The sequence below is a fragment of the Pieris brassicae genome, chromosome 10 (assembly GCF_905147105.1).
Source record: "Pieris brassicae chromosome 10, ilPieBrab1.1, whole genome shotgun sequence".
Classification (NCBI taxonomy): Eukaryota; Metazoa; Arthropoda; class Insecta; order Lepidoptera; family Pieridae; genus Pieris; species Pieris brassicae.
Genome location: NC_059674.1, coordinates 16,450,495 through 16,477,675, shown reverse-complemented (window position 1 = coordinate 16,477,675; position 27,181 = coordinate 16,450,495). Strand labels below are relative to the sequence as shown.

The 27,181-nt window shown below is 31.5% G+C and overlaps 1 protein-coding gene across 3 annotated transcripts in view; it reads right to left on the bottom strand.

The window, feature by feature from the left end:
* LOC123715666 (zwei Ig domain protein zig-8-like) overlaps positions 1-27,181 on the bottom strand; it is a 136,577-nt gene that overhangs the window by 8,958 nt on the left and 100,438 nt on the right. For all 3 annotated transcript variants that reach the window (XM_045670887.1, XM_045670886.1, XM_045670888.1), the window contains exons 3-7: positions 8,041-8,143; positions 4,028-4,212; positions 3,653-3,769; positions 1,852-1,945; positions 1,151-1,278 (exon numbers count right to left, since the gene is read on the bottom strand). In XM_045670887.1, the coding sequence (XP_045526843.1) occupies positions 1,151-1,278; positions 1,852-1,945; positions 3,653-3,769; positions 4,028-4,212; positions 8,041-8,098 (582 nt within the window). In that variant the 5' untranslated portion in view covers positions 8,099-8,143. The remainder of the gene's footprint in view (positions 1-1,150; positions 1,279-1,851; positions 1,946-3,652; positions 3,770-4,027; positions 4,213-8,040; positions 8,144-27,181) is intronic.

Here is a 27,181-nt window from a genome sequence, read left to right as displayed (position 1 = left end):
ATATTTATCTACTTTTTACCTTAGCAATACAACTGTCGCACCTCCTAAATGGACAGATGTCAAAGACAGTTTCAAACGTTTGTCCTTTATATATAGACAAGTTTAGACGCATCAATATCACGGCGACTTTAGAACTAGGCCATCAGTTGAACAATGGATGAGGCATCAATTTTATTTTCTGGCAGACCGATGTTTGGCACTGGTTCAAAGGGGGTAAATAAAAGTGGGCGAAACGAAGGTTGCCGAGCTCTGATTGCATAATTTTCTGCTCGTTCGACTGCTTAAGGGTGTTGCTCAATTCGGTTTTCAAATATAGAATGATAAATGTCACTTAGGACAAATTTTTGGGAAAAAGTCGATTTAAGTTCGACTTTTTCGTATAAAAGGAGGGCAAACGATATTACGAAAAGTCCATTAAAGCCAGCGGCCGCAGCCCATGGACAGCAATGTTAGTGTTAATTGAGGATTTTATACTCCTCAATGAACACAAAGAAGGATTTATAGCTTTTGTCTGTTATATAAGAAAAAATAAATATGTTTTTATTACAAACTAGGTATCCTATAAAATGTATAATTATTCGATGCCCAACTGTGAGTTGTCGGTTATTTTGCTACAGTTGGCTTTCGATAAGGGACTTTTCAACTTTCACAACACTTTGACTTTGACCGTGTGTTCTACAATTATATAAAACTTCAGCTCTCCAAAGACTGAAATTAAAATTCATCTTAACGAGTGCAGCAGAAAGAACTTGCTATATGGAGATACTTCTGAGACATAGTTACGCATTTCATTCATCAGTTACTCATTCACTCTCATGCACCCACACACTCATGTACTCATGCATACTATATATATAGTGTAGTATAAGATATATATCTCTTATATAGATTGCCCGTTATTATTACGTAGCATACAAAATCACTTGTAGATCTTTAAAATATTTAACGCATTTACATTATATATATAAATTTATAATCAAGTTTTAGTTATGGAAGAGCTGGGAACCCTGACACAGGTATTTTTTTACTTAAAAGGGTTCCCAAATCTCACAGATTGTAATGCATATGTACTTATAATGATTTTTTTTTTATTTTATAAGTTTATTTTATATAAACAGTCTTACTTAACAATGTATATTATGTTCATTACCTCGTCATTGTGTGTCCACCGAATAGCTGGAGGTGGTTCCGGCGAGTGTTGTACAACGCATGTGAGGTTAATGGTGCTCTCTGTGTTGATAAACAGCTCTGGTCCATTCAGTATTGTTGTTAGCGGTTCTGTTAAATTGTTAATAAAGAGAAAATGGGTTTAGTAATCACTATATGAAGATATACAGTTTGTATGTTTAAAATATTTCGTAAATTTAATATAAGCCTGAACTTTATTAGCGTTCTATTTTAAGGCTGTACATTTATAACCAAAGGCGATTAAAAATCTAAATGGTGTTTTATTGAATTGCAAAAAACATAATAATTATGAGTATTTTTTATTTAAATTATTAAAATATTACTAACGGATATTATCACTTCTAAACAAAGTTTTGCATCATAGGCATACCTCACGTACATAGCTTGATTAACACACCATCACATAACACACGCAATAGATATACTTAGTTAAATGTATTTAATCTATTTTTTATTATTTCCTTACTAAGCTTCGTAAATGTTTGAACCTTTTTGTATATAATATATAATCCATCTTTGGCTGTTTTTCAGTATAATTGTTTTTTTATTACAAATAAATAAATGTCGTACAAAATTCATTTAGTCTTCAACATTTTTTATAAATTTATGAATGGTTAACCTATATCAATAGAATTAAAAAGAGTACAATTATATAATACCTACCAACAACAGAGAGGTACATCCGATGTCCGATAGGTGGCGTGGTTCCGACCTGGCACTCGTAGATACCAGAGTCTCTTCGTTGCGGAAATCTTATCTGTAACATTTGTTTATGGTAATCACCAGGTAAACTTTGGACCCGCGCCAAAAACTCAATGTATCAGCGTTTGTTAGGGTGAACCATTTGAGCGATAAAAACTCTTGACATCGTTAAGCGCTGTAAAGAGCCAACTTGTTAAAACTGACGTTATATTGTATTTATTTATCACTTAAGACGCTTTGATTATGGACTTCGGGCGGTGTCTTTATATCACAGCATTGCATAGTATTGCAGGCAAACTTGCAGAAAAACAACACACTAAAATTACTTACTTAATGAGAAAAACATATACAAATTAAGATAGTTAAAATTTATTGTTTTTATTTCTACTATATTTCATCATTAAACTAACCAATTAATGATTAACAATCTCCATAATATAAGGAACAAAGTGTTATATGAAATCGTACTTTAATATGACGAACAACTAGGTTAAGATATGTTATTAAAGAGAAAGGTACATATGTATTTCATGAACTCCTTTCTACGTATAAAATGTACATGCGTTAAGTATTTTAAAGATCTACAAGTGAATTTGTATGCTACGTAGTAATAACGAGCGATCTTGTATTGAGTGTCCATGAGCGGTAATAAACATCAAGTGTGCCTCCAGTCCGTTCGCTCCCTGTTCTACAAAAAGCTAAGAAATAATAATAATATTTATTCATTTACAAATTGAGTAAGTATCGAATTTGGTTATCTACTATAGAAATATTGTTCTTAAATCTCGTCTTGGAAATAATTTGACTTAGTATTTTGGGATTAAGAGCTCCATCGCGGGCTTATAAAATAATTAAGTTATTGGAGTAATTAAATGTTACTTGAAATTGTTATTGAATTTGGAATTTACGTGTTTTTGGCGCTATAACCTCAAGGTCTTGGCTTCAGACTATGCATCTTTTACGTTATTATTTATTCTTAATAGATAAGCAGGTCATCAATAGATGAGAGATCTCCTTAATAGATGTTCTGTGGCGTCGGCTTTTTGGGTCTAGACAAAGGTTTCCTCGCGATGTTTTTCTTCACCGTACGAGCGAGAGTTATTGCATAGACACAAAGTCCATTGGTGCACAGACGAACCTACGACCTCCGGAATAAAAATCACACGCTAAAGCCACTAAGCTAACACTGCTCAATGCACTGCTGTATAAATATCAGGAAGCCCATTATTTGTGCACAACAAGTACTTTGTTATCATAATTAGTGGAGAACGAAGAATTGTAATTTTCATTATTATATTTCTACTAGTAGTTTCTTTTTGGCTTGCTTCAATTTTAGAGAATGACAACTCAATCTTGAAAGTGAAAGTTTTGGTCGGATTCACTATTCAAATTACAGGGTAATGTAGCAGAATTGCCACTTTGAGCCTCACTTTTTCATTTCACACTTACGCAAAATGTATGAGGGCTTATTGTATATATATAATATAATATATGTTCTTAAAAGCAAAACTTTAAAGAACATATATTGACTACTTTTTTATGAGGTTAAGGTTTTACGGAGGCAAACAAATAAACGGAAAAACTTTTTATCCAACTTTTATTTTGGAAAAGCCAACAGTCTCTATTGGGAAGAATTGGCAAATGTTTCATATTGGTATGTAGCTACTAAAAATGTAGGCTAAGTAAAAAAATCATATTAAGGTGAAATTAAGAACATGAGGGCTGCAGTCACGAATATTTTTTTTATGTTACTGTAAATTACCTTAAGGATCCAGTCCTCTGTATGTGGGTTATGAACACTGATGAATCTCTGGTCTGAGGTGTACGTCATCCTCCCAGAAGTCAGTAGATGAATGTCCCGATGTCTGATCCATGATACCTATAGATAAATAAAATTAAAAAAGTTAAAGTAACGATACAATTTTTTTTAAACCTACAAACCAAGGCCACTTTTAATTATTTTATATTTACCTTTACCTTTTAAAATTGAATAGGTATCGTAACCATTCTAAAGAAACAACTTTTTTCATCTTAATCAACGTAATAAATAGTTAGTATTGAGATCTTTAAAAAGGGACTCGTAAATAACACAAGTGTTTTTTATTCGATTTTTGAAAATGAATACAAATATCCTTACTGTTCTATTTCCGAGGTTATGAACCCTACAGTTGAGTTGTGCAGTCTTCCCCACTAGGGCAGTGACGTTCTTCGAGTAGGGGACGTCAAAATAAGGGCCTCTCTGTGTCAGCCCAAGGTCAATGTCAGTATACTCTATCTCTGGTACACCATCTTGTCCCAGACCATTTGTATTGTCTGTACATCCTGTAAATAAATTTGACTAAATATTAGTTTGTTATGGTCATGTTACAAAGGCCAGATAAGCCTTGGACGGGTCAAGACAAGACAATTGTTTAGAGGGATAAATAATAAAAAAGGAGACATTTTTTAATTTCTTCGGAGATGAACTGCTGACCTGCAATAATTCAAGAGGCAAGACGAAGAATACAAGCATCATCACGCATTTGGATCCAGTTGGTATAATAAGTGTTATTCCCCAATCATGATTAACTGGGATTTAGGTTAATAAAATGGTTGATTTGATTTTTTATTCGCACGCAATATAAATTATTTAATTTTAATATAATATAAATTATTTACACCTTAAGAGTATAGGTAATTATGCAATAGAAACAAGAGTATGTAATTAATTAAACCCCGCCAATATGTTTATTGGCGGGGTTTATTATAACGAAAAGGCGTGCCTCCACGGAACACCGTGGAGGCACGCCTTTTCGTTGTAGACATGCCAAAGTTCTTAACCGATTGACTTATCTTAATATTGTCTTGCCCTAACTAAACAGAAGGGATGCCTATCGGCTACAAACTTTGTGATTTTAACATGGGTCCACTAGCATACTCATAATTAAATCCTCGATTTCGATGTTGGTTTAACGCAAAGAACGTGTGGTACCTTGTCCTCATATTTCTGTAATTGGTTGCTTGATAATATTTATTTATTACGTGATAAGTCTTTAGCATCTGACATTTAGATTTTTGGGTCTATGACACGCCGGTTTTTGATTGGTTAGGTTCTAAACAAGCAAGTGTTTATTGCTGACATAGGTAGAATATCTATTAGCAATAATAGATAACACAATTTTAATTTTTCATTTTCCGTTATTGAAACGTATAAAACTTTAACGTAACGTTATTTCTACGACGCCGCAGGTCTGATGCATTCCCATTAAGTCTATGCGGTTCATATGTATTTTAAAAACAATTATGTTAAAAACATATCAAACGAAGTGTGTAACTGTCAAAAATCAATGCCTAGTCTTGTGACAAAAGAAACATGAACTAGAGAAAGTACAAACCAAAATATCGTATGTATATTAAAGTTTTGAAATCGTGTTAACTAAAACAATAAAAAAAACGATACAATTCAATGACGTGAGAACTCGTGCCTGTCACCCATTTTATTTTAAATCCAGTTATCACTATCACAGTTACTACGTTAAAATCAATTTGGCGCTTTTGTAAACTGAATTGTGATTTATTTTCATCAAAAATTATAAGTATATTTCCAAATGTTATTTATGTCAGGAATATTATTAAATTAATGGGCAGTTATTTATTTAATGTTGATTGTTAATTTTTACTGTTGAAATAAAAACATGCATTGTGTGATTTTAACTTACCATTTTACAAAATATATTAAGTCATGCTGTCAATGCTTTTATTTTTTTCACATTTAATTACAAAGAATTCCAATTTCAAACGTCCTTTATTAATTTCATGTTCATTGTTAAAAGTTCTTGTTATAAAATATTTTACGATGTATCATTTTGTAAAGTGGGCGATATTTTAATATTCTGTCACACAAATGTTTTTACTCTATCTAAACATATAATCGGTAACACGGCAAAGTTGTAGAATTTGGCCAAAATTATTTAAATTTACAAGATTCTTCTCGTAAGTAAAATTATAGTGCTACATTATGAAATTACGGATCTTAATTTAAAGAACTGTAAAATAATAAAAGCGTGAGTAAAGTTTTGACACACATTTTGGACGCATATTTAAAGGTGATGAATTACAATTCGTAAATTGGGGACCTGGACCGTTGCGATTTTTTCAATGGGTTAAATGCTCAATTCGAATTTCAATGTTGTACTAGCTATATATAAACTATAGTTAATTTACTTTCTTTGAGTACTAGGCGTAGTTTGATAGATTGTGTCATTATAAGAAAAATATGCGTACATGAATTAACTTGTTCAAATCTTCTCGGACTCATAAGATTCAATATTCCTGCCAGATCTCTACGCTCGTACAGAACCTTTAACCTTCCGACTCCCAGAACCAACATTGGGTTCCGTGAGCCTCTTCACAGGATGTGTTTTACTTTTGATTCTACTACTAATATCGATCTTTTTTCGCACTCCTCTATTGCTTCATTTAAAAATAGGTTAAAACAACTATTCGAGTAGTAAACCTTGTATCTTTCTTCTTATTTTGGCTACTAGTATGTGTTTTGTTGTCGTTCTACCGATCTACAAACTTTGTATTGTCTACTTAAATATTTTGTTCTCTGTCATGTCACGTTTTGTTTTGCTTTATATCCTTTTTTTATCAGTGAAACTTCTTGTGGATATATCCAATGCTTTAATTCTTATGTTTATATTTATTTTCTGAGTTCTACTTTTAGAGATGTATCTGTTTGTTTCCCAAATGATTAAATAAATAAATATAGTTAATCATTAAAGTTATTGCTGATATGATGATACAGCAATTTTAATAATATCACATCTAACGTAAATACTGTACCAATAATAATTTTACATATTCGGTTTAATCAAAAAGTTGTGTTAACAGAATATTAATTGGATCAACAATGTAAATAATTTTCATAATTGACTTGTAATCAAAATTTTCATACCGATGTTGTAAAAGGCATTTTTATGAAAATCACAGTACATGCACGTAACTAGATTCTATGTATGTATTCTAGAATATACGCCATATTTTTTTAACATTGGTTTAAGGTACTTACACACCTCTCTCACACCAAATAGACTCCGTTATAGTACTTTTGACCGATCACTTTCTAGAACATTCTGAATTTAAGCTAACGTACCAGCCGCGCTCTCATAATCATAATTTTTAATAAAAATAGGTCGTGGGTTATGTAACCCAACATTAGTTATGTTATATATCAATATTTTAGTTACTAATTAATTAGACACGTAAACAAAATGTAATATAATAAATATAATAAAAAAATAATCACACTTGAAGCCAATATGAGCCCTTTAGTTTTTACCACATTTATAAATTGTATTTTTACATTCTCATTTCCGTTAATATCCAATATAAGTGTCATTTTATGAACCCTTAGATACGCCAAGTTTGTTTTTGTATAAGCTTATATTTAAAACCATTGAAGTCAAATGTTACGCAGCATCAACTAAAGCGTTTTATTGGAACATCTCCATATAAAAACCACCACCGAACGTATTTCGTATTACAAGTATTTTGGGTGTTTGCCTTATATTTATACCAAAATTTAGTTTAATATTTTAACTCCTGATTGTGGCAGATGACACCAAGAAATACGCTGTAAAAAAACAAATACTTTAAAAATACTCCAATTTAAGTAAAACTGAAATAAAGTAGAGCGTTCCAATCCCCAAATCAGTAGGATTACGCCCTGACCACTTTAATCAAGGCACTCCATTATTCTCAACGACTTCCCAAATTCTTTTCTCGACTTTAATTCAAATTCTAAATTATACCAGCCTGTTTAATATATGAAGCATACAGTTATAAAAAAATATTGTTTTGTTATAAATGGAACGTTTTTATTTATGTTATGTGTTAACCCAACTTAGCGGTCACTAGCTGTTTCCAGAAACATAGTTTTAAAGTCGGCCGCGCCAACCACTAAGTAACAGTGGATAATTATGATAATATTGATTTCTATTCAATTCATATTTTAAGTAAAATACAAATTAATAAATAAAGTATATTATGTGACGGTATTATTTGAATTTAATTAAAAGCAAGTATTTCGCGAGTTTTTGAGATGTACTCGATTGATAATTCGAATTCTTTCGAATGCCGAAGTTAAGTCTAGGAAATATCACTTACCAGTTCTCGTAATGAAGGCTAAAGCCCCTAAGGCTCCAAACAGAAGAGCCATACTCATGGCTAGTGTCCGTTACACATCCTTTGAGCTACCGACTCTTCGGAACTGTAAACAAATTGAATAGTATTAGATGAAATATTTTGTGGTAAAAGGACTCTAAATTTCTTTGTAAAACCATGACAGTAGTATCGTGTGTTAAGTATTTTTAAGATTGCCTAGTAAATAGCGAATCCTTACATAAAATGTACACACAATGGAGTAACACAAACTAAGAACACGCGTCGTTTCATTGAGATAAGTAGTAGTAGTATTCGATACATTTACTTAATATTTATTTTTAAATACCCACACAATTTTACTACATTAAAAAAAATTAAATACATTAATCAATGTCATTGTTGCAATTCATATTTGGTATTTGACATCTGACAACGGCACTATTGCCTTACCAAGGGGGCAAGTCGGACGGATAAAAGGACTTTGGCCTAACATACCTAATATCCCATAGGCTGCGCGCAGCGGGTAGAGACTGAGTCTCCCCGCGCGCCTGCAGCCCTCACCAAGGGCTATATAAATTCTCTTTTATTCTCTTTGTATTATACTTTCTTTAAATTTTAAGTGGAAATAAAAATCATGGTCTGGTTGCATGTATGCATTTGTATGTATGTATGCTGGGTTGACGGAAGACTTTATGAATACAATATAAAATAAAAGAAGAATTTTCTTAATGATTACAGATTACATAAAAAATAATTTTACACAATTTTTAAAACATGATCAAAAATATCCAAAATGTCCAACAATTATAGCAAACACAAACGCAACTTATCCGGTACTAGCCTGCGAGCTAGATAAGACATAATCCTGAATATTATAAAACTTTTCAACAGAAGAATTTCAATTTGCCTTGTTTTCGGTACAAGCTCTGTTCAAACGAGATACTGTGACAATGACTGGAAACTTAGCATCCTTTGTCATGTGAAATGTATGGATAAAGTTTCATATAAGTTATCTTAAAGAAACAACGTTATACTAAGTTTCTCTTATGTCAAAGAAATATATTTTTTTGATAACGAGAGCTTGGGTACAGTTAATCTGTTCGCGCTAAATCGGTGTCAATCAAAGAAGGATTACAATTGTCGATTTGACTTTGACACACGAAACGGAGATGGTAGGTGGTGTCCCGGCGTAATGGCGCAAGGGAAGTAAATTTTAACCGCTGTCACACAAACACGTGTGCGCACAAAATATATACCGCATACCGTATAGCATTTTTTTGAAGGATCCAGCATGTGGAGTGAGATACGCCACCGTTGATGGTAAGTGCAAGTTTTAGTCTTATCGATTATTGGATTCCTTTTTTTTATTATACTGACAAGCGACAGCCGAACCAGCGTATATTATTTCACTGAGGGAAGGGAGCATCCTCGATATAGCTTCCGGATACTCAGGCCCACACATCTTTTTTAGTCCTTCTGGCAGGAAGGAGCCTTAATTTGTTAAATAGTTTCTTTATCCTCTGTATCGAAATGTATATAGTAGTGTTTTCAGAAGTCCTTTATTATAACCAACAATTCTAATCATATTGATAAAAGTCTCATTATCATGCATACGCAACAAAGCCTGTCAGAAAATAAATTAGTAGCGCTGTTCAAAAGACTTCGCCAATTACACGCCAAAGGCGAATTGCCTTCTCATTAGGCCATGTATGTTACATGTTTGCTTAAGATATAAGAATCTTCTGTGTAAGTTCTTTTACAAAAAATATAAATACATCAATGATAATTCAAACGACATATTTACTTCTATATGTAGATGAGGAGGCTTTCTGGGTTGAACCCAGAATCATAAAGCGCAGTATGCTTTACCAAATAAGCTATGGTAGAAAAAATATATTGTTAAAGAATTTACTTTTAGACTTGATACAAAAATTAACTTTTAATAAAATAACTGACCATTTAACTATTTTTTTACTAAAGCGATATTTAAAGTTGCAACTAAAAACCGAAGACTAGTATTACTTGATTAATGGACACCACTAATGTGTCAAATAATCAATTATTTTGCCAATTAATGTATGTTTATCAAGATATTAACTATATACTATAATGATCAGTAATAATAATCCAGTGGTGCTACAACCATATAGGATTTTTAGATAGGATCCGTTTCTTTCATAATTTGTATTGTATAAATAAAATTCTATTGATGCACAGCCGAGATTCAAACGTACGACCTCATGGATGAGGCCATTAACTACTAGGCCAACAGCTCTTGCTCGATTATATCAAGAATATTCGATCATTATTTATGAACTAAAGATTTTTTTTAAATAACTCTTTTGAAGAATCTTATTTTGAGTTCGACTTATTTGCATCTTGAATATTGTAACAGTTATATTTATTTTGTAAATATATTATGAAACTGTACCAAGCTACGCCCTCTGCTTGCAGAGCAGAGTTTCTTGCTGCTATCTCGCGACCTTTTCAGACATACCAGGGTACAAATTCATCCAAAGTAAATAACTGAATGTAATAATAATATATTTACAGCACATATCTTTGAAATATATAATTAACGAATTATTAAAGCATAAGGAAAGTGTTTTTTTTAAATTCCAGGCTTTAGGGTACTTATTAAAAACAAGACTTTATAGTTTTGTTTCCTACTTAAAACAATGCCTAACAAATGTTCATGTTTTTTGGATTCTTTTAGTGACAAATAGAAAATCCCTTATACAAGATTCGAACACACGACATCATTCATACCCTCAAAATATATAAAGCAACAGCTCTTATTGCATATCTTATGAACGTTCACAATCCAGCCTTTCAATAGCTGAGCAGTGAATTAAAAAAGCCATTTGCGTTATTGAAGTTGGCTTCAGAAGTTCTAAATAGAATATCAGGAACAAGAGCCGAGGGATTATTGTATGGGAGGGAAATCGAATGTCAATTGCCGAGTTAGTTTTACGTCAATGCCGTGTTATTGTTAGGTATGCTTGGGGTCTGAAAAAATTTCCTTCGTATTCAAAATATTGATATAGGTTGATAAGAATAATAAAAGGTTACACTTAAATGGTTACGCTTGTCGTTATAATATTTTAATCTCGTGAGAGATTTATATTTAGACATAAACAAAACATTGATTATCTTGTAAGTTTTTAATAAACACTTGCATAACTAAATCTCTATTAGGTCGTAAAAACCGCTAATCGTCACCTTAATACTAACATAACTTCTGAATAAATATAATAATTATAATCCTAACATAAAAATAACAAATAATTGCGGTCTTGTCTTAATTTTTCAAAGTAATATTTAGTGCTATACGTTTCAATAACTATAAAGTATAATAAATATCCAGCGCCACTGGCTTGCTTCCAACTCATAGTGGAAAAGCTGGGAAAAGAAAAAGTATTGTAAAGATACTTCTTTGATCAGCTTAAGGGATTTTTACAGTTTATTTTTTACTTTACTTTGAACAACTCAATTAATATAACGTATATAATTCGCATTTAATTTAGTTTTATTTGCAAAAAATACTCAAAACAAATGAATGATTGAAATCTACTGTTTAATATTTTATTAGAAAGCCGTTTTCTGGAGGTGAAGGTTCAATTCAATGTTTGTTTGGTAATTGGTAATTCAACACTGTTAACATCAAGTAAAACAATTATTATAATTTATATAATTATTAGTGATATACGCTCTTCTGAGCTTTGAGAGAGAGCTTTGAGAGCGGCTTGCTGTGGGTGAAGAAGAAAAAAAAAACAATTTGAATCTATTACACTGAAAATGTTTATAAAATGAAAAACGACTTAATGAGAAAGTTGCAAATACTTTTGCTTTTCGAAATAATCTACGTTCCTCTCTACACATCGTCGCATTCAATGGAACTACTGAGAAAAGCGGTGGGCCCATGCTTAGAGGTTTCTTCTATGGCATTTCGTACGTTTTCAGGGCTCGTAAAGCAAATACCTCTAATTTTATCTTTAGTTCTTGGGTATAAATGAGATTCACAGGACGCCAGGTCAGGACTGTAAGGCGGAGGAATCATTACCTACTATGGCAGGAAAACATTGACCAGTCCATGCGAATGTGTTTCTGGTCGTCGGTTAAAGTATGGGAAATGCAATAAATCAATCAAAATCCAATCTGGTATAAAGCTTCCTGACGCCTAAATGTTTATGTAATATTTTTTGAACTTGACTCATACCAATGCCTTGGGCTTGCCCGTATCTGCTGATAGGTCACTCTTTTATCTTTCTCTATCATCCGTCGCATAGCAGTGATGTTATCTTCAGTAGTCGCTGGTAAATCACGATGAAGGACGTCCACGCTTAAACTCGTTAAACCAATATTAAATACAGGCACGAGATGGGGCTTCATTAAGAAATGCTAGTCGCAGCCTATCATAGCTTTGTTGTTGAGTAAGCTCTCAACGAAAGTCATAATAAATTATGACCGAAATTTTTCTCGCGTTAGGTTCATTTTCAGGTGTAACAAGAGTTTAAGATTTGCCGCCAATTCGCAAAAACAAATGACAAATGACTGCAATATACTAAATTAGGTTACAAAAGAGTTCTAAAATTGAAATTCAAAAAAGTTTTCATTAGCATGTTTCTAATTGGCTTGTTCTAAACATTTTCAGTGTTGCTCACGTATATGCTTAATATAAAAAAAACAGTTTTTATAAATAAAAATTGTGATGTCTGGAAAGTTTCAATTAGGAACTTTTCTACCAAATCTTAGTACCTCACTTTTATTCTTTTAAGAACAAGCTGACGACGTAATTTTATGTCAATTTCTAAAACCATATTCATGTCAAAAGCAAATTGCAGTAATAAAATATAAGAGCACTTTCAACCCTTCACACCCACAGCAACACTTTAATAAATAAATCCCTGAAGGCGTAATTAAAAATAATTCAAAAAGAAATTAAAGAAACTTCCTTTCCGTATTATGAGAAAATGTGAGCTTAGGGATTTCTGTGTACGTATATAAATCTTAAAGCGTCTAGCTAGTCTTTTATCGAGACGGTCTAGACTTTATCATACTCTTATATAGGTTCGTATAGTTTTAATACCAGTTTTCTGGAAAGCAAACTTTACCTATTGTATGTATAAATATGGCCATCAGTGTGTTGTACCCGTAACTGTCATTCGGGCCTCGGTTTTTTCGTTACGTTTTTGTTTCTTTGACGCACCAACCCAGTAAAATGTCTATGGGCTGAGATGAAAAAAAAAAGTTTTTTTGAATGTTCTCAATTTAAAAAATATTTTTCTTCGTCTAAACAAAACGCGAGTAAATCGGCAGACCTGTACATGAATCCTGAAAGCGTTTTTATTACTATCCTAAAAGTTTTTTCTTTTTTAAACTTATTTAGTAAATGTATATTTTATTTATATTAAAAATAATTAAATTTTTACTATTTACAATAAAGCAAATGTTTATAAAATATATAAATAGAATCTTTTGTCAAAAAAATCCTACGTAAAAAACCTTTTGAAAGGGTTGAATATATTGCATTTTAATTAATGCTAAATCTTTGCAAACTAAATTACTTCGATGAACAAAGCCTTCGAAAGCACAGGCAACTAGTGAGTTGTCAAATCCAATCGGTTTCCTAATTGAATCCGAGCCGTGCACCTAGCATTCAGATTGAGATTCTAAGTTAGTTGTAAACTTCTAAGAAAATTATTCATATAATTTAATCCAATTCAAAATTAAGTTCGATGTTTCCCTGTTATAGTAACGAACCGTTCGCTTTTATAAACTTTAATTCCAACTTTATAAATAATAATTAATTCATTTCATGTTTATCAGAGTATTTCACTACTTCTGATAGAAAGGAGCAAAGTATATTCGGACTAATTTACTTGTCATGAAGATGTTAGTATTTCTTAAGACATTTGGCCAGTGCTGTTTGCGCCTTGATATACGTTAGTTAGAAAACAATGTTTGACAAGGAAGGTGAAGGGTCCAATTGGTGCGGCTTTTAATTTTTTTTAATACAATAATTCAATACAAACAATTTTTGTTCGTATAGCATAATACTGGGTTTGTTCGAACACTTCTAACTCGAGAATGGCTAACGTATTCTGAGTAGAATACGTTGGAATTTTTTCGAAAAAAAAAGGAATACATAATGTTCATGGGTTTCGTAACTATCAAACGTTTAATATTCATCATGTCGATTAACTTTTTGAATTATCCGCCATATTTGGATAACGGCGCATAATAGATTTAAAAATGTAGAATTTTATCAGTAATGTTAAAGAATTTACATATATGAGGCGTTAATTTCTTCTTGTGTTTATTGTTTAAAAAACTAGTGAACGTAACATTTGTTTTATATTCCATTCCACAAATGTGTTACACGGCATTCATCGTCTTTGTACAAAGTTCGCTGTGTCAGCTAGTATATTTAATAACAGTAATGTATTGGTGCCATAATTCTGGGTAAATACAATAGGCTTTTATCTCACGTCGTAGATATTTAGACATTTTCTTCAAAATGAGTGTTACAATTGGTCTTATAAAAATCTATTGCTTTAAAATAACTGGTATACTAATTGATAAACAATAAATTCAACACCTTTAGTGCGTTACGGAAAGTATTTAGTATTATTTAAGTTTCGTACTGTGCAGTCAGTTGTCCTTGTTATGCGTCTGCGAGTAGAATGTCTATATTCTCAAGCATGTACTTAACTGCTACCAGATAGATATATAAGCATGTAACAGATAGATATATTCCTGATATTATTGCTTCAAGTGTGTTCAATTTTGCAAAAAAAAAATGGATACCGGAAATATCCTGTCGTGACGCACACAAATTAATGATTTTCCTGTGTTGCAATACGGCCTATTTGGCTGTATTTGCGACCACGTACGGCCTTTAGTTTGCCGTAGTGCTGGGCACAGTTCAAACGTATATCGTCTCGCTATGCTTTGACGGCACGCAAAAAGTTTTTATTAAAAATATTTCGAAACTTTTAAATTTTATCAGTTCTATGCGGGACGAGATTTATTTTCGCGTAAAATCAGACGTTTTGAAAAATATTCATTACTTCTGGAATATTAAATAGAACCCCGGGCGACTGTTGCTAAATAGTCTACAAGGAACTATCGATTAGTTCAAAAATTGTGTAAATGCGATGAGTTTTCATGCCTTTAAGTATCTTGAAAGTCAGGATCTGATATGGGAAAATAGAGGTCGTAACGCATAGCTGGTATCATTGATACTGTTAGTAAGGCTTGTTCTAGCGCCAACGCATTCAAGGTGTTAAACTGCTATCGTTACTCGAAAGCTGCGCGGAAGCTTGTTAACGAAATCTGAGAGTCGTTATAACTTATTCTCACTTTCTCAAGTATTGTTTGAAACAAGGGTATGTTTCGTAAATATTTGAATATAATGTTATTACTTTGTATTCGTTTTAGGGTCCCATAACGATGTCATCTAAAATTCAAAATGCTCCATGGCAAACTTTTTGTCCCTTAAACAGGTTTTTATTGTCAATGTTTTATTAAGAAGCTTTGGGTTTAATCGTGTTTTCACGCAGTTTGTGTGGTTGAACTCCCCTCGATGAAGTATACTTCTGTGTGTATTTAATTGGTATTTTCTAAGTTATCAGCCTTCTTCAACTCGAAAGACGGAAATTGGCCAAGAAATCGGATTATTAACTTTTACGTCAACTCATAGTAGAATCACTGACATATTATACCATACAGTGGTTTCATTATCTCTATAGCTGGTTACAGGTCGTTATACAATATATATGTATATATAATACAAATAATTTGAAGTATTATTTATTACATACAAGGTGTGACAAGAACGAGGTTTTGATAATGGTCGCTGACCATCCTGACTTATAACAAAATTTAGTGATCATTTTTATAATAAAATGCCTTAACTGATAAAATGTCTTAATTGACCAGAACAAGAAGCATTACTGTAACATGATTGTTTTGTTTATATATGACATTCATATTGTTATATACGGTATATAAGTTGGTTAGTAATCGTGTTTGAAAAAAAATTGCGACCTCGTTTTATAACTTAACTAATGTTAGGTTATAAATATTTTACACATTCATAAATTATAATAAACCTATACTATAAAATCCTTTATGGTATTGTCCAATAGGTCGAATACACTTATATTCTTTATAGGTAACATAACTCTCACTAAGATTTAAGAACCCTTCAATAAGCCAAGTTAGATTTTTGTTAATATAGCGTCGGGACTCCACTATCCGTACTTTTATGTTAGTTATAAGCGCATGCTTATCTAGTTGTCACCCAGCTTCAAACAACGTGTTTCATTTAACATATATTTCAACATAATATGATGCTAAAGACACGATTTCAATGTAAAATGTATGTGCAAAATGAGATGTTGGTTTAATAGTTAGATAGCACACTGAAAAAAATATGAAAATAAAGTTTCGAATATGGTTAATATTTGACATAGACAAGTTATCTGAAGCATCGCATCATGCTAAAAAAGAAAAAATAACGCGTTTGGTTATGTCTAGTATGTTTTATGAAAGACATATGTAATATTTAATTCGGCCATAAAACCGATAAAATCAGTATCGGGATCTCATTACCGATTGAAGCAGCGTTATAACACACACAGCAGTGACCTCAATAAATATAAATTCCCTTACAATGTTGACGGAATTAATAGCGCGTGATTATGAATGAAAATATTTTGTTATTCACCAGAATTGGCTTTGGTATTTAATTAGATTTACCACAAAAGCTTAGTAAATAATAATAACGTACAGCCTTTTTAAGGTCTTATCTCAAATGAAATTTTTCGCCTACTAGACAGACACTAATCCAAAAAAGCCCTTTGTACCTAATAATCTATAAAAAAATAAATCAATGGCGCTACAACCTTTTAGGTCTGAGCCTCAGATATCTATATCTGTTTCATGATCGTTTGTAAATTGAATAGTCTAGTAGGTCATCAGCCTTCTGTGCCTGACACACACCGTCGACTTTTTAGATCTAAGGCAAGCCGGTTTCCTAACGATGTTTTCCTTCACCGTTAAAGCTAATGTTAAATGCGCACTTAAAAAGAAAATCCATTGGTGCACAGCCGGGGATCGAACCTACGACCTCAGGGATGAGAGTCGCACGCTGAAGCCACTAGGTCAACACTGCTCTGCTAATAATCTATATACAGTTATATAATGAATCTCAATTTCCGTCGCTCAGTACGCGTGAACGGATGGAACATTTTCGCAAATTGTTTTTTTTTGTTGTGTTTATTGTATATGTTTTTTAAGAAAGAAAAAAATTAAAGCGGTTGCGGAAAACTTACGTTAGTTACGAAGTTAGATGATAAATGTTGTATAGATAGGACATCTGTTAGTTAGTCAGAAATAGTTACAGATTCACTGTACCTTTGTGGTACAGTGAATCTATAACTACAGGTACAGGAAATTACTAATTCACTGTAAATTATGTCTGGGATATTTCCTTTTGATTTTAGCTTCAGTGTAATATCTTTAACCTAAATGGCTAAGACTATCTACGTCCATTGGGACGCAGATTGTGTCAATTCCTATTCGGACCCAAGTTATGTCACTAATTGTCACTTGGGACATCGAGACTGGCGATCCGAATCTTGCTATACGATATCTGTAATCACTATTTCTTGCTGCTTAAATAATGTATGGTGAAACTATATATTTTATATTATTAACGTGATTTTCGTATTGAATATTCCTTCGCTATTGAACAGAATCCTACATATTAACTATAAAACGTGAGTTTTGCACATATGCGCCCCCGCATTGGATACTTGCTAGAGATTAGGATGTATACGTTAAGCGTATCATTAATAATAGTTTATTGTAAACTCATTGTTGACAAGTGATTATGAAACAGTTACAGACATATGAGGCACATACCTACAAACCACTGCCATTTTTTTTGGTGGTGAGAGTTAGGTTCGATGGCCATTGCAATAGATCGTGGAATAAATATTCTTCAAGTTGATATTTCCATTGTTCAGCGTTTTCTTGAGTAAACCAAAACATGTTAAGCACTTGTTTTATGAGGAAAATTTTCCGGAAAACCGTGTGTTTATCGAGATGAGTTTGATAACAAAATATCGGTTCGAAGAAACCCCCATCACAGGAACATTTATTGAGCAAAAGATACTGCAGTGACCTACATCTTTAAAGTTGTAAACACATTATGAAATAGCCAATTATATCTAACAAGTAAATATTGCTTTCACTAGTTTGATCATAAGTTTTAACGATATTAACAACATTAAATGGTACTATTTCAACACTTTAATTGAAATTTTAAGTTAATGCTTACAAAATGTATTATAAGATCAGATCAAATGACTGTTTTAATCAAACTTACGTCATCCTACTCTGTAGACCCACCTGCCATGCTCTGTAGACTAACCTTACATGACTTAAGGTCCTTACAAGTAGAAGTGTACGTACATATTGTAGTTGCATGATTTCTAAATATGTGAGTACCATGTATCGATATAATAATTTAGTTAGCTGCTGCATATTTTTTTTTAAGTGAAAAGGCGCTTCTTTAGGCGCATGAGGAATTTTTTATACGGATGCAACGTCACGAAGATGTGCAGCGTTTTTGTCGAAGAGAAGGGAGAGACCGATTGGGAGAGAGTGACAAAACATACACGCTATTGATTGATGTATTTGTTTAGTAGTAATTCTGTCGCATAACGCCATGTGCAGTAAATGCACATTTTTTATTTATTTATTTTATCATTAGCACGCATACCGTGTGTAAACAGTGTGTATATAGATATACAAATACATGGAGTGATCATATGCTGGTACATGATCGTCTATTGGGCCATATTACCTTAGCAATAATTAATTTACAAAGTAGTTTCACTTCTGAAATGTGAACTTTGTACGCACGCACTTTTTTGTTCTAGGTACATGGTCTTCACTTATAATTATCAAATCAATGTATACAAGGTATTATAATAAAGTAATTATTGAGTTTCTAGCCCATTCTTCTCCATATAAAGCTACCATTTCGAAGGGGCAACTAGGATATTTTTTTTAATATTTTTCTTATATATTCTACGTTTTCAACAAAGTGTAATTAAGAAAGTAATTAAAATGGAATAACGCTATTTTATGACACACATACTGCCGTCATAATGGTCTTGTCTTAAAATATAAATTAACGCAAAAGAAATTACGTATTATAGCTAATAAAGGCAATTTTATTGAGAACACGATCTAACCAATATGCCTTATACGGTCTAAGAATATCACAAAGGCCCTGAAAGGAAGTCACGTCTTTTATAAAAAGGAGCCTTTAATGCAAAATCGATACTGTATTGAAAGCCTAGTCACTTCAATCAAATACTATTTCATACAGAAATCTTCATATTAATATAACCATATTACTTTATAAGAGCATTCTTAGGGGTGTCGGCGACGATTATTTGGAAATTTGAACCAAACGTTACGAATGTCCGAAAAATACTTGATTTAACCTAATTTCACATTCAACTACGTTCCACAACTGAGGGCTTCCTAACATTTTAGACTAGACTTAACACTTAATCTGTGTCCCGCCGTGAGTGACGTACGAAATGTATAGGATTTTGACATATGGGAGTAATAATTCTCGCAAACAACCAATGCAACTTTGGCTTTCATGAAGAAAATATGATTCCTAAACGGCTGGAAACGCACTCACAACCCTTTTGTGATTCCTAAACGGCTGGCAACGCACTCACAACCCTTTTGATATGCGTGAGTGTAGCCTCCAGCCTATTAGCATCAAAAATAACAAAGATAAACATGGTTTCAAAAAGACCCAAATATCTACTCCTGCTTTATTTAATTGGTAGTCCTGCCACATATTTTATGAAGTGAAGGTAATACATAGACATGAAACATATAAAATAACTTTTTATCACTACATACATGTATATACTGGGCCGGCGAAGTTGTTTAAAGATGCATATAAAGATTATTGTAGTACTAATATTGGTATTTAAAAAATGGGGATAGACAGTTCAATGTTTTTTTTGTTTATTTTAATTTTTAAAAATCTAATGACAAATCGTAAAAATAGAATTCCAGAAAATAAACGAAACTTTTGGGGTGGGCTATCCTTATCAATGAGACACAAAGACCTTATTTATGACTAAAAAACTAAATCAGGTCAACGACACCAACTTGACAAAACAACTATTTTGTCGCTATACTATGCTAAACACAATTTGAAAGAAAGAGACAATTTTTTGAAAAAGGAAAAATAAAAGCTCATTTTATAGTACTCAAACTACTACTCCTCAAATAAAAATTTTATTATTTTTATTATTAGTAGTTTGAGTACTGGAAATAGTCAGAGATATAAGTTTAAGTTCCTCTTACGTACCTAAAAATCCTGACAGATTTGTGGATTATCCCATCGTGTGGTAGCCCTAATATACCCTTTTAGGTTATATAATAAATCAGACCTTAATAGAGTGCGGGATAAGGTCTGAAGGCATATTTCTGAATTTAAGGCTGACCTGGGTCGGGTCAAATGGAAACATGTTAACATATGAGATTTACATTTTAAATAAAGAAAGAAAGAAAAACTTTATTATACACAATATATAGGATATTTAGGTAAAGTAAAGTGCGATGGCCTAATAGGATTCCCTGTGTTGCGGGCAGCTAGTCTCTTCTAACATATATACTGTAAGAAAACACTTTTTAACGTATTGAAGCTATGTATTATTATTATAAACTTACAATCCGATTCCCAATTCCGACCTTTCGTGTGCTTTACAGCGTGCGTGGTCACGGCAAAAAATTAAATTTAAAATTATGTAAATAATTATAAGTTTATAATAATAATACATAGCTTCAATCCGTTTAAAGAGTGTTTTCTTAATGTGTAAAAGCTATGTTAAAAAAAGACAATAGTATATATACTGTATTTACCTCTATGATATCTACATAATATACATTTATATTTAAACTATTTTTGCACGATAAGAATATTTTCTGTATCAGTATACAACCTGTCCGGTTGACAAGATATTCTTTGAGATTTTTAGTAAGTGTATGAAATATGAGTTTTGAAATGTTGGTGATAATTATGTTTTTAAGGAAGTGGTAAAAGATGAAAGGAAAGAGGAAAGGGAAGGAAAGCGTTGGGCGAAGAAAGTGCGTTTTTTTATATTTTTTTAAATATTGACTCCTGAGTCTTGATTGAAAAAAAAGCAGTATTTATAGTTTATAAAGAAAAATCTTTCCATTAAAAAAAAAAAAAAAAAAAAATATTTTCTCTCTCATTCATAATTTTTATCCTCGGTGATTAAATTTAGAACGTCCTGTTATTGTATGTCTCACTCAACCAAACTAAAAAATAAATTGTACATTGTAATAATAAAAATACAATGGCGCTACAACCGTTATTTTTTTCATAATTTTTGAAGTTATAATTCTTTTGGCGCTTCGGAAAAATCATGAGAGTATATTGAGCGCACAAAAATCCGACACCCTGAAGTCACCATTTTGAAATAAAAAATGTCCATTTCATCAATTATGTACAAATAATTGTATTGTGATATTTAAATAAGTTTAATTATTATTTTTTAATTATTTTAACTAGATAATAAAACTTTCAATGTATCAAATACCTTTTTTTTATTATGAATGTAGTTTTTTCTACGTAGGATAATACACACATGTTTTTTTTAAAGACAGGTAGGTTTTGCTGTGCCTGATACATTTTTTTAACTTTTAAGACATATCATTGCTCACTATGTTTGCCTTCACCATAGAGACAAGTTCTAATTGCTCACATACAAAAATATTACACGGAAGTTGAAAGGTATGTATAGGTAACTATAAACCCGTATAGAAGACATTTTTTTTATATGAAACATATGTCTTTCTTTATGTCATTATTTATACACATTATTAATTATATCCTTATATATATATATAGGTAAGGTATCCTTACAAGAGTGTAAGGTATCAATTACAACAAATAGTTTCATTATGCATTTGCATTTTCCACTTGACTGAACTTGTAATGAGAGTCATGTCTAGACGATCACAATGTTTTGTAAAGAAGTATTATATAAGAATTTACAATAAGTATTACAGAAATCAAAATATAAAAAAGGAAAATTCTATTATCAACATTCAAAGTTTTTCTTTTTTTATTATTGTCACTTGAACGATTTATAATCTATATCTGTTATTTGATAAATAGAGGTTTTTAATGGAATATTAATACTTCTGTACTATTTCTCGTTAAGTCTTCTTCAATTTGTACTTGAAGAGAATGAAGCTGTATTGGCCACTAAGCTACAAAGTTTACCTTTATTTATTTATCTGATGATGGTATCAAAGCCTTCGCCAAAATAACCTTTAACTTTTACTTACTAACTTCGATAGTCGTAATATGTAGGCAGACTACACAACTAACAATAAATTAAATACCTGGTCGTCCACTTAAAATTACCGTTAAAGAAAAGGCTTCAAAACACTTGAAGTTGAAACCTAACATATAGTTACACAGTCACTAATGCATGCTTGTTACGTCAAGATTTTGTATCTTGTTAAAAAATAAACATACATAATTTTTGTTAATAGATAAAATTTAGAATTGTATTAAAAATATTGTATTATGTTTGTTATAGAAGAGCTGGAAACCCACACACACAGGTATTTTTTACTTAACAGGAATCCTAATCTCAAAACTGTAATGCTTACTTGTATTAATAAACATATTATTATTTATATTTATTTATTCACATATATAGCGTTTCGTAAACGACAGACGAAAGGCAAAGCCGTTAGTTTGATTGTCAGAAGAAAAGTGGACGTAATATTATAACGTATAATAGGCTATGCTATATAATATAGGCTTACGACACAATTTTTTAACAGGCGTGACGCCAACAAAATTGTGTGAAAAAAATCACGTGACTTAAGTCTTATGCCACGTGTCGACGCCAATTGGACTTGATCAGCTGTTGACCAACCAGCAATAAATCGGAACGCGACGTCATTGTGATGTTTCGTTTCATATTCACATTTAGATTTTCTTTCTTTAATAATAATGGCGGTCAATCGCATCTTTTTATTTGGATATTAGTATTTAATTTGAACAATTTAGTGGCACTACGACCGACTTCTGCCTGCCGTCGTACTGCCTCAGATTTCATATTTCTTCGGTTATTTTTTTTTTTGTTAGACAAGTTATTTTCGTCTTAGATTCATTAGGCAGTCATTTTGTTAAATGGTACACATAGAGAAATCTATTAGAAAATTATTGAAGCTTCCACTCACGACCTCAGGGTGGACATTCGCCAAAACACTTGTCTAAAACTGCTCCGTGCCATAATATACTTTGAATAAATCTGTAGAATAAATAGTTAATTAATAAGTGAACAAAAGTTTTAGTCACTGACTAAACTGTTCATATAATTATATTTGATGATGTTGGGTATCAAAAAGTTTGAACATTTCAGAATTCAGCCGAAATGTTTCATAAGGTTAATTAATATTCAAGGTTATGTTCAACATTGATTCAGACTCCGCTAATGATAATTTAAATGTTAGAGTATTTAATTTTCAATGAATTACCATTTTGTTTGACATACACGTAATTAACGATGAACTAAATTAATTAAAAAAATAACTTAAATTAGCTTATTCAACAAAAAAGCTAGTTAAAAGTTTGTAAAGAACTACTAACCTTTTTTATTAATAAATAATGTTCACGTATATTGTTTAAATTTTGTCCAGTGGCAAAAGTAGTTGTTGTGAGGTATAGCCCCGTTATTTATGAACACTAATTCAATTTATTTGTGTGTAATCAAAAAAAAAACATTAATAATTAATTAAAAAATGTCTTTTTACTTTACTTGTCACTAACGACACTAAGTACATATCATTTTCTGTTGTAAAATGTTACTATTTTATATAATACTAAATTATGACCCTTTGAACTTCTTTTGTGTTTGTGCCATAACTTAATACAACTTTTTTATAACAGACTATTGAGACCTCATACTAAAGCTATGAAACACAAATTTACAAAGGAAACTATAAAATATATATGACAACCAAGCGACAATGTTTTACTTCTAAAAATACATAAAAACACTAAACTAGGAATAGTATTTATTATATTAAAATTCAATTGACGTTATTAGTATTTTTCTTTACTTATTATTTATTTTTCCCAACCTTGTCTAAACCTTCCATGAAATTCAAAATCATAATTAGCCAAATTGGTCCAGCCATTGTCAAATGTTAGCGAGACGAACTATTCATTTTTAGGTATAAAGACGGATTAGCGCTGTGCTGTTATTTGAAACGTAGCCATGAACTTCGGTTTTCGCTTCATACATCATAATCACATTACCTGTCACAACTTGGAGAAATGATTTAGCAAACTTTGTTAATTCTAAAAGTTTTTCATAGTTTCTGTTCTTATTTACTTTTGTTGTCTCGGTTATGAGTTTGTATAACTATGATAATTGTATGAAACGTGTCTAGGAATCTGTTATTAGCAGTCAAACATAATATTAAACCCTACGGTATAGTGCCCATTACTAATCGCATACGAAAATAGGTTGTATGAAAGATACAAAACAAAATGACATATACGTCACAATTGACAAATGACACTGATGATGATCTGTACTGTCATCATCGCAACTACGGCCAGAAGAAATGAAAATTGTTTTTAATTTATTCGTATTATTTTGATTCAATTTTGTTCTAGTTTTCGAATAAATCGAACTGTAAGTTAAAATTCAGCTAAAGTTTAATATTGCAGCGCTTTTATTTGTTACATAGACACATTTTTTCCAATAAGTTATTTATTTAAAACAATGCAGAATATTACATTTAAAATTATTCCGAATACTATATGTTTCACTAAACACAGCATAAATCGAACAATATACTACAATATATTGATAATTCTATAGAATCGTAATCGATTTATTCAGAACCTTAAACAGTTGTTAGTATTTATAATTATAGATTTATTTATTAACATTTCGTTCCAGAATTATATTTCTGGATTTACACAATTAAATGAAAAGGAGGAGAGCTGGTGGCCTTATCGCTTTCGAGCGATCTCTTCCACGAAACGACTGTTTTTTTTTTAAATTGGACTAGGTGAGCAGAACTGAAAAAATATATGAGACACTAGCTGCTTCCGCAACTTTACTTTACTTTACTGTGATTGTACTTAGCCTTTTCCATAGCTATATAGTTTTTACCTTTTTATTACATATCAATAAAGAACATTTTGCTATGCTACCCCAGAGATTGTTCGCTTTTAAGGAATGAAAACTTTAAGGTTTTTTTGTAAATATTTATCGATAGCAACGACAGAGTTCAAGTCATAATTGTCGAATTAACAAATAAAATATAGGGGTTGATGTATCTAAAAAAAATTATGTTATCCAAAAAAGTCGAGCTGTTTCGGAGTAGTCTGGGCACGAACATTGTGACACGATAATTTTATATATTAGATATAGTTATTTAGACAAAGCTATTTACATAATTATAACTATATAATTATTTGAGATCCTGTCACTCAATAGGACTGTCACCGTTAGCGGTATAGACATGAAGTTATAAAAAGATAGGGGTTGGAGGAGGATGATTGTAGAAGGTGTGATCTGTTTGGATGTAGTGTCTAAGATAAGATCTCCACCGAAAGTCTATTTCACTAGTTCACAAGAAAATGCCTATTAACTAACGATTCGGATCGTGCACCTTGATAATGAAGCAAATACAAAAATTCATAACATACAATATTTTTCATACTTGCAGCAAGTTTAAATATAGTTTATTAAAGTAAATTCATATACCATATTAATATCCAAACTTTACGAGAAATAGTAAATATTTTATCATTATTACGTTATTAATAACGTTGACTTCGTGTTTAACATATGATATTGAAATTGTATGTAAAATAGCTTAACCGTAAAACTAGGCGTGAGTTAAGGGTTATATGCTAATAGAATGTTATCTTAAGGTACTAATGCAACATTTTGTTAAGGGGTAGTTTATCTGGAACACCACAAGGGTTAGCGATTTGCATAAACCAGTTTTGGTTCAAAATTAGATTCAGCAATACCCTAATAAAGGGCTCGCTTAAATAATAAATATAAATAAATATCAATGGCGCTACTACCTTTTTAGGTCTGGGCCTCAGGTTTCTGTATCTGTTTCATGATCATTTGTTAATCTAATAAAGAAGTAGATGATCAGCCTTCTGTTTCTTGATGTTTTCCTTCACAGTGCGAGCGAATGTTAAGCCGCACATTGAATGAAAGTCCATTAGTAACTAGGGCCATAAGTCCAACTAGGGCCTACGAACTTAGGGATAAGAGTCACACGCTGAAGCCATTAGGCCAATACTGCTCAATATATTCAAGTTATATAGATTTTAATTCAAAACTGAAGATATATCGTAGTGTAAACAATTTTTTTTTTGTGAAAGTCCCTGTCTTGAAATAATACTTGAAACTATTATTAGTTGGCTTTATTAATTAAATCGATCAACGGCTTAAACGAATTATCATTTAAAATACCTTTATGTAATTGTGCATATTATTTTAACACAACCGTATGACTTTATAATATTGGTTTAGGGTTTAGCCAAAGTCGAGGTAATATATTTTTTGTAATCTATATTCATTATGATTTTAATTTATAGTGGCACCCGACAAATATTTTTCAGTTCGGACTATCGAATCTATCGGATTAAAGAGTACTTAGACCCCCTATAGTCAGTAATCTTTTACAAAAGAGAAGCTTGTAATCCGACAAAATACATATTCAATGATAATATTGTATATGCTATATGTATGTACTCTGAATTACAAATCATACTTCATTATGTATATAAAATTTAGTAAATTAAACCACACAATTACGCTTACGTTTTATTATAAAATTAACGTCAATAATTCAAATACAAACCATGCAATATGAATCAAAAATACCCTAAGCGACGAGCACAATAGTGGTGGTGCGTACAAGTTATAATAGTCATACATTAGCGAAGATTGTCAAAAAAATATTTAATAATAAGTAATAGACCGTATCGGATTACAGGGGT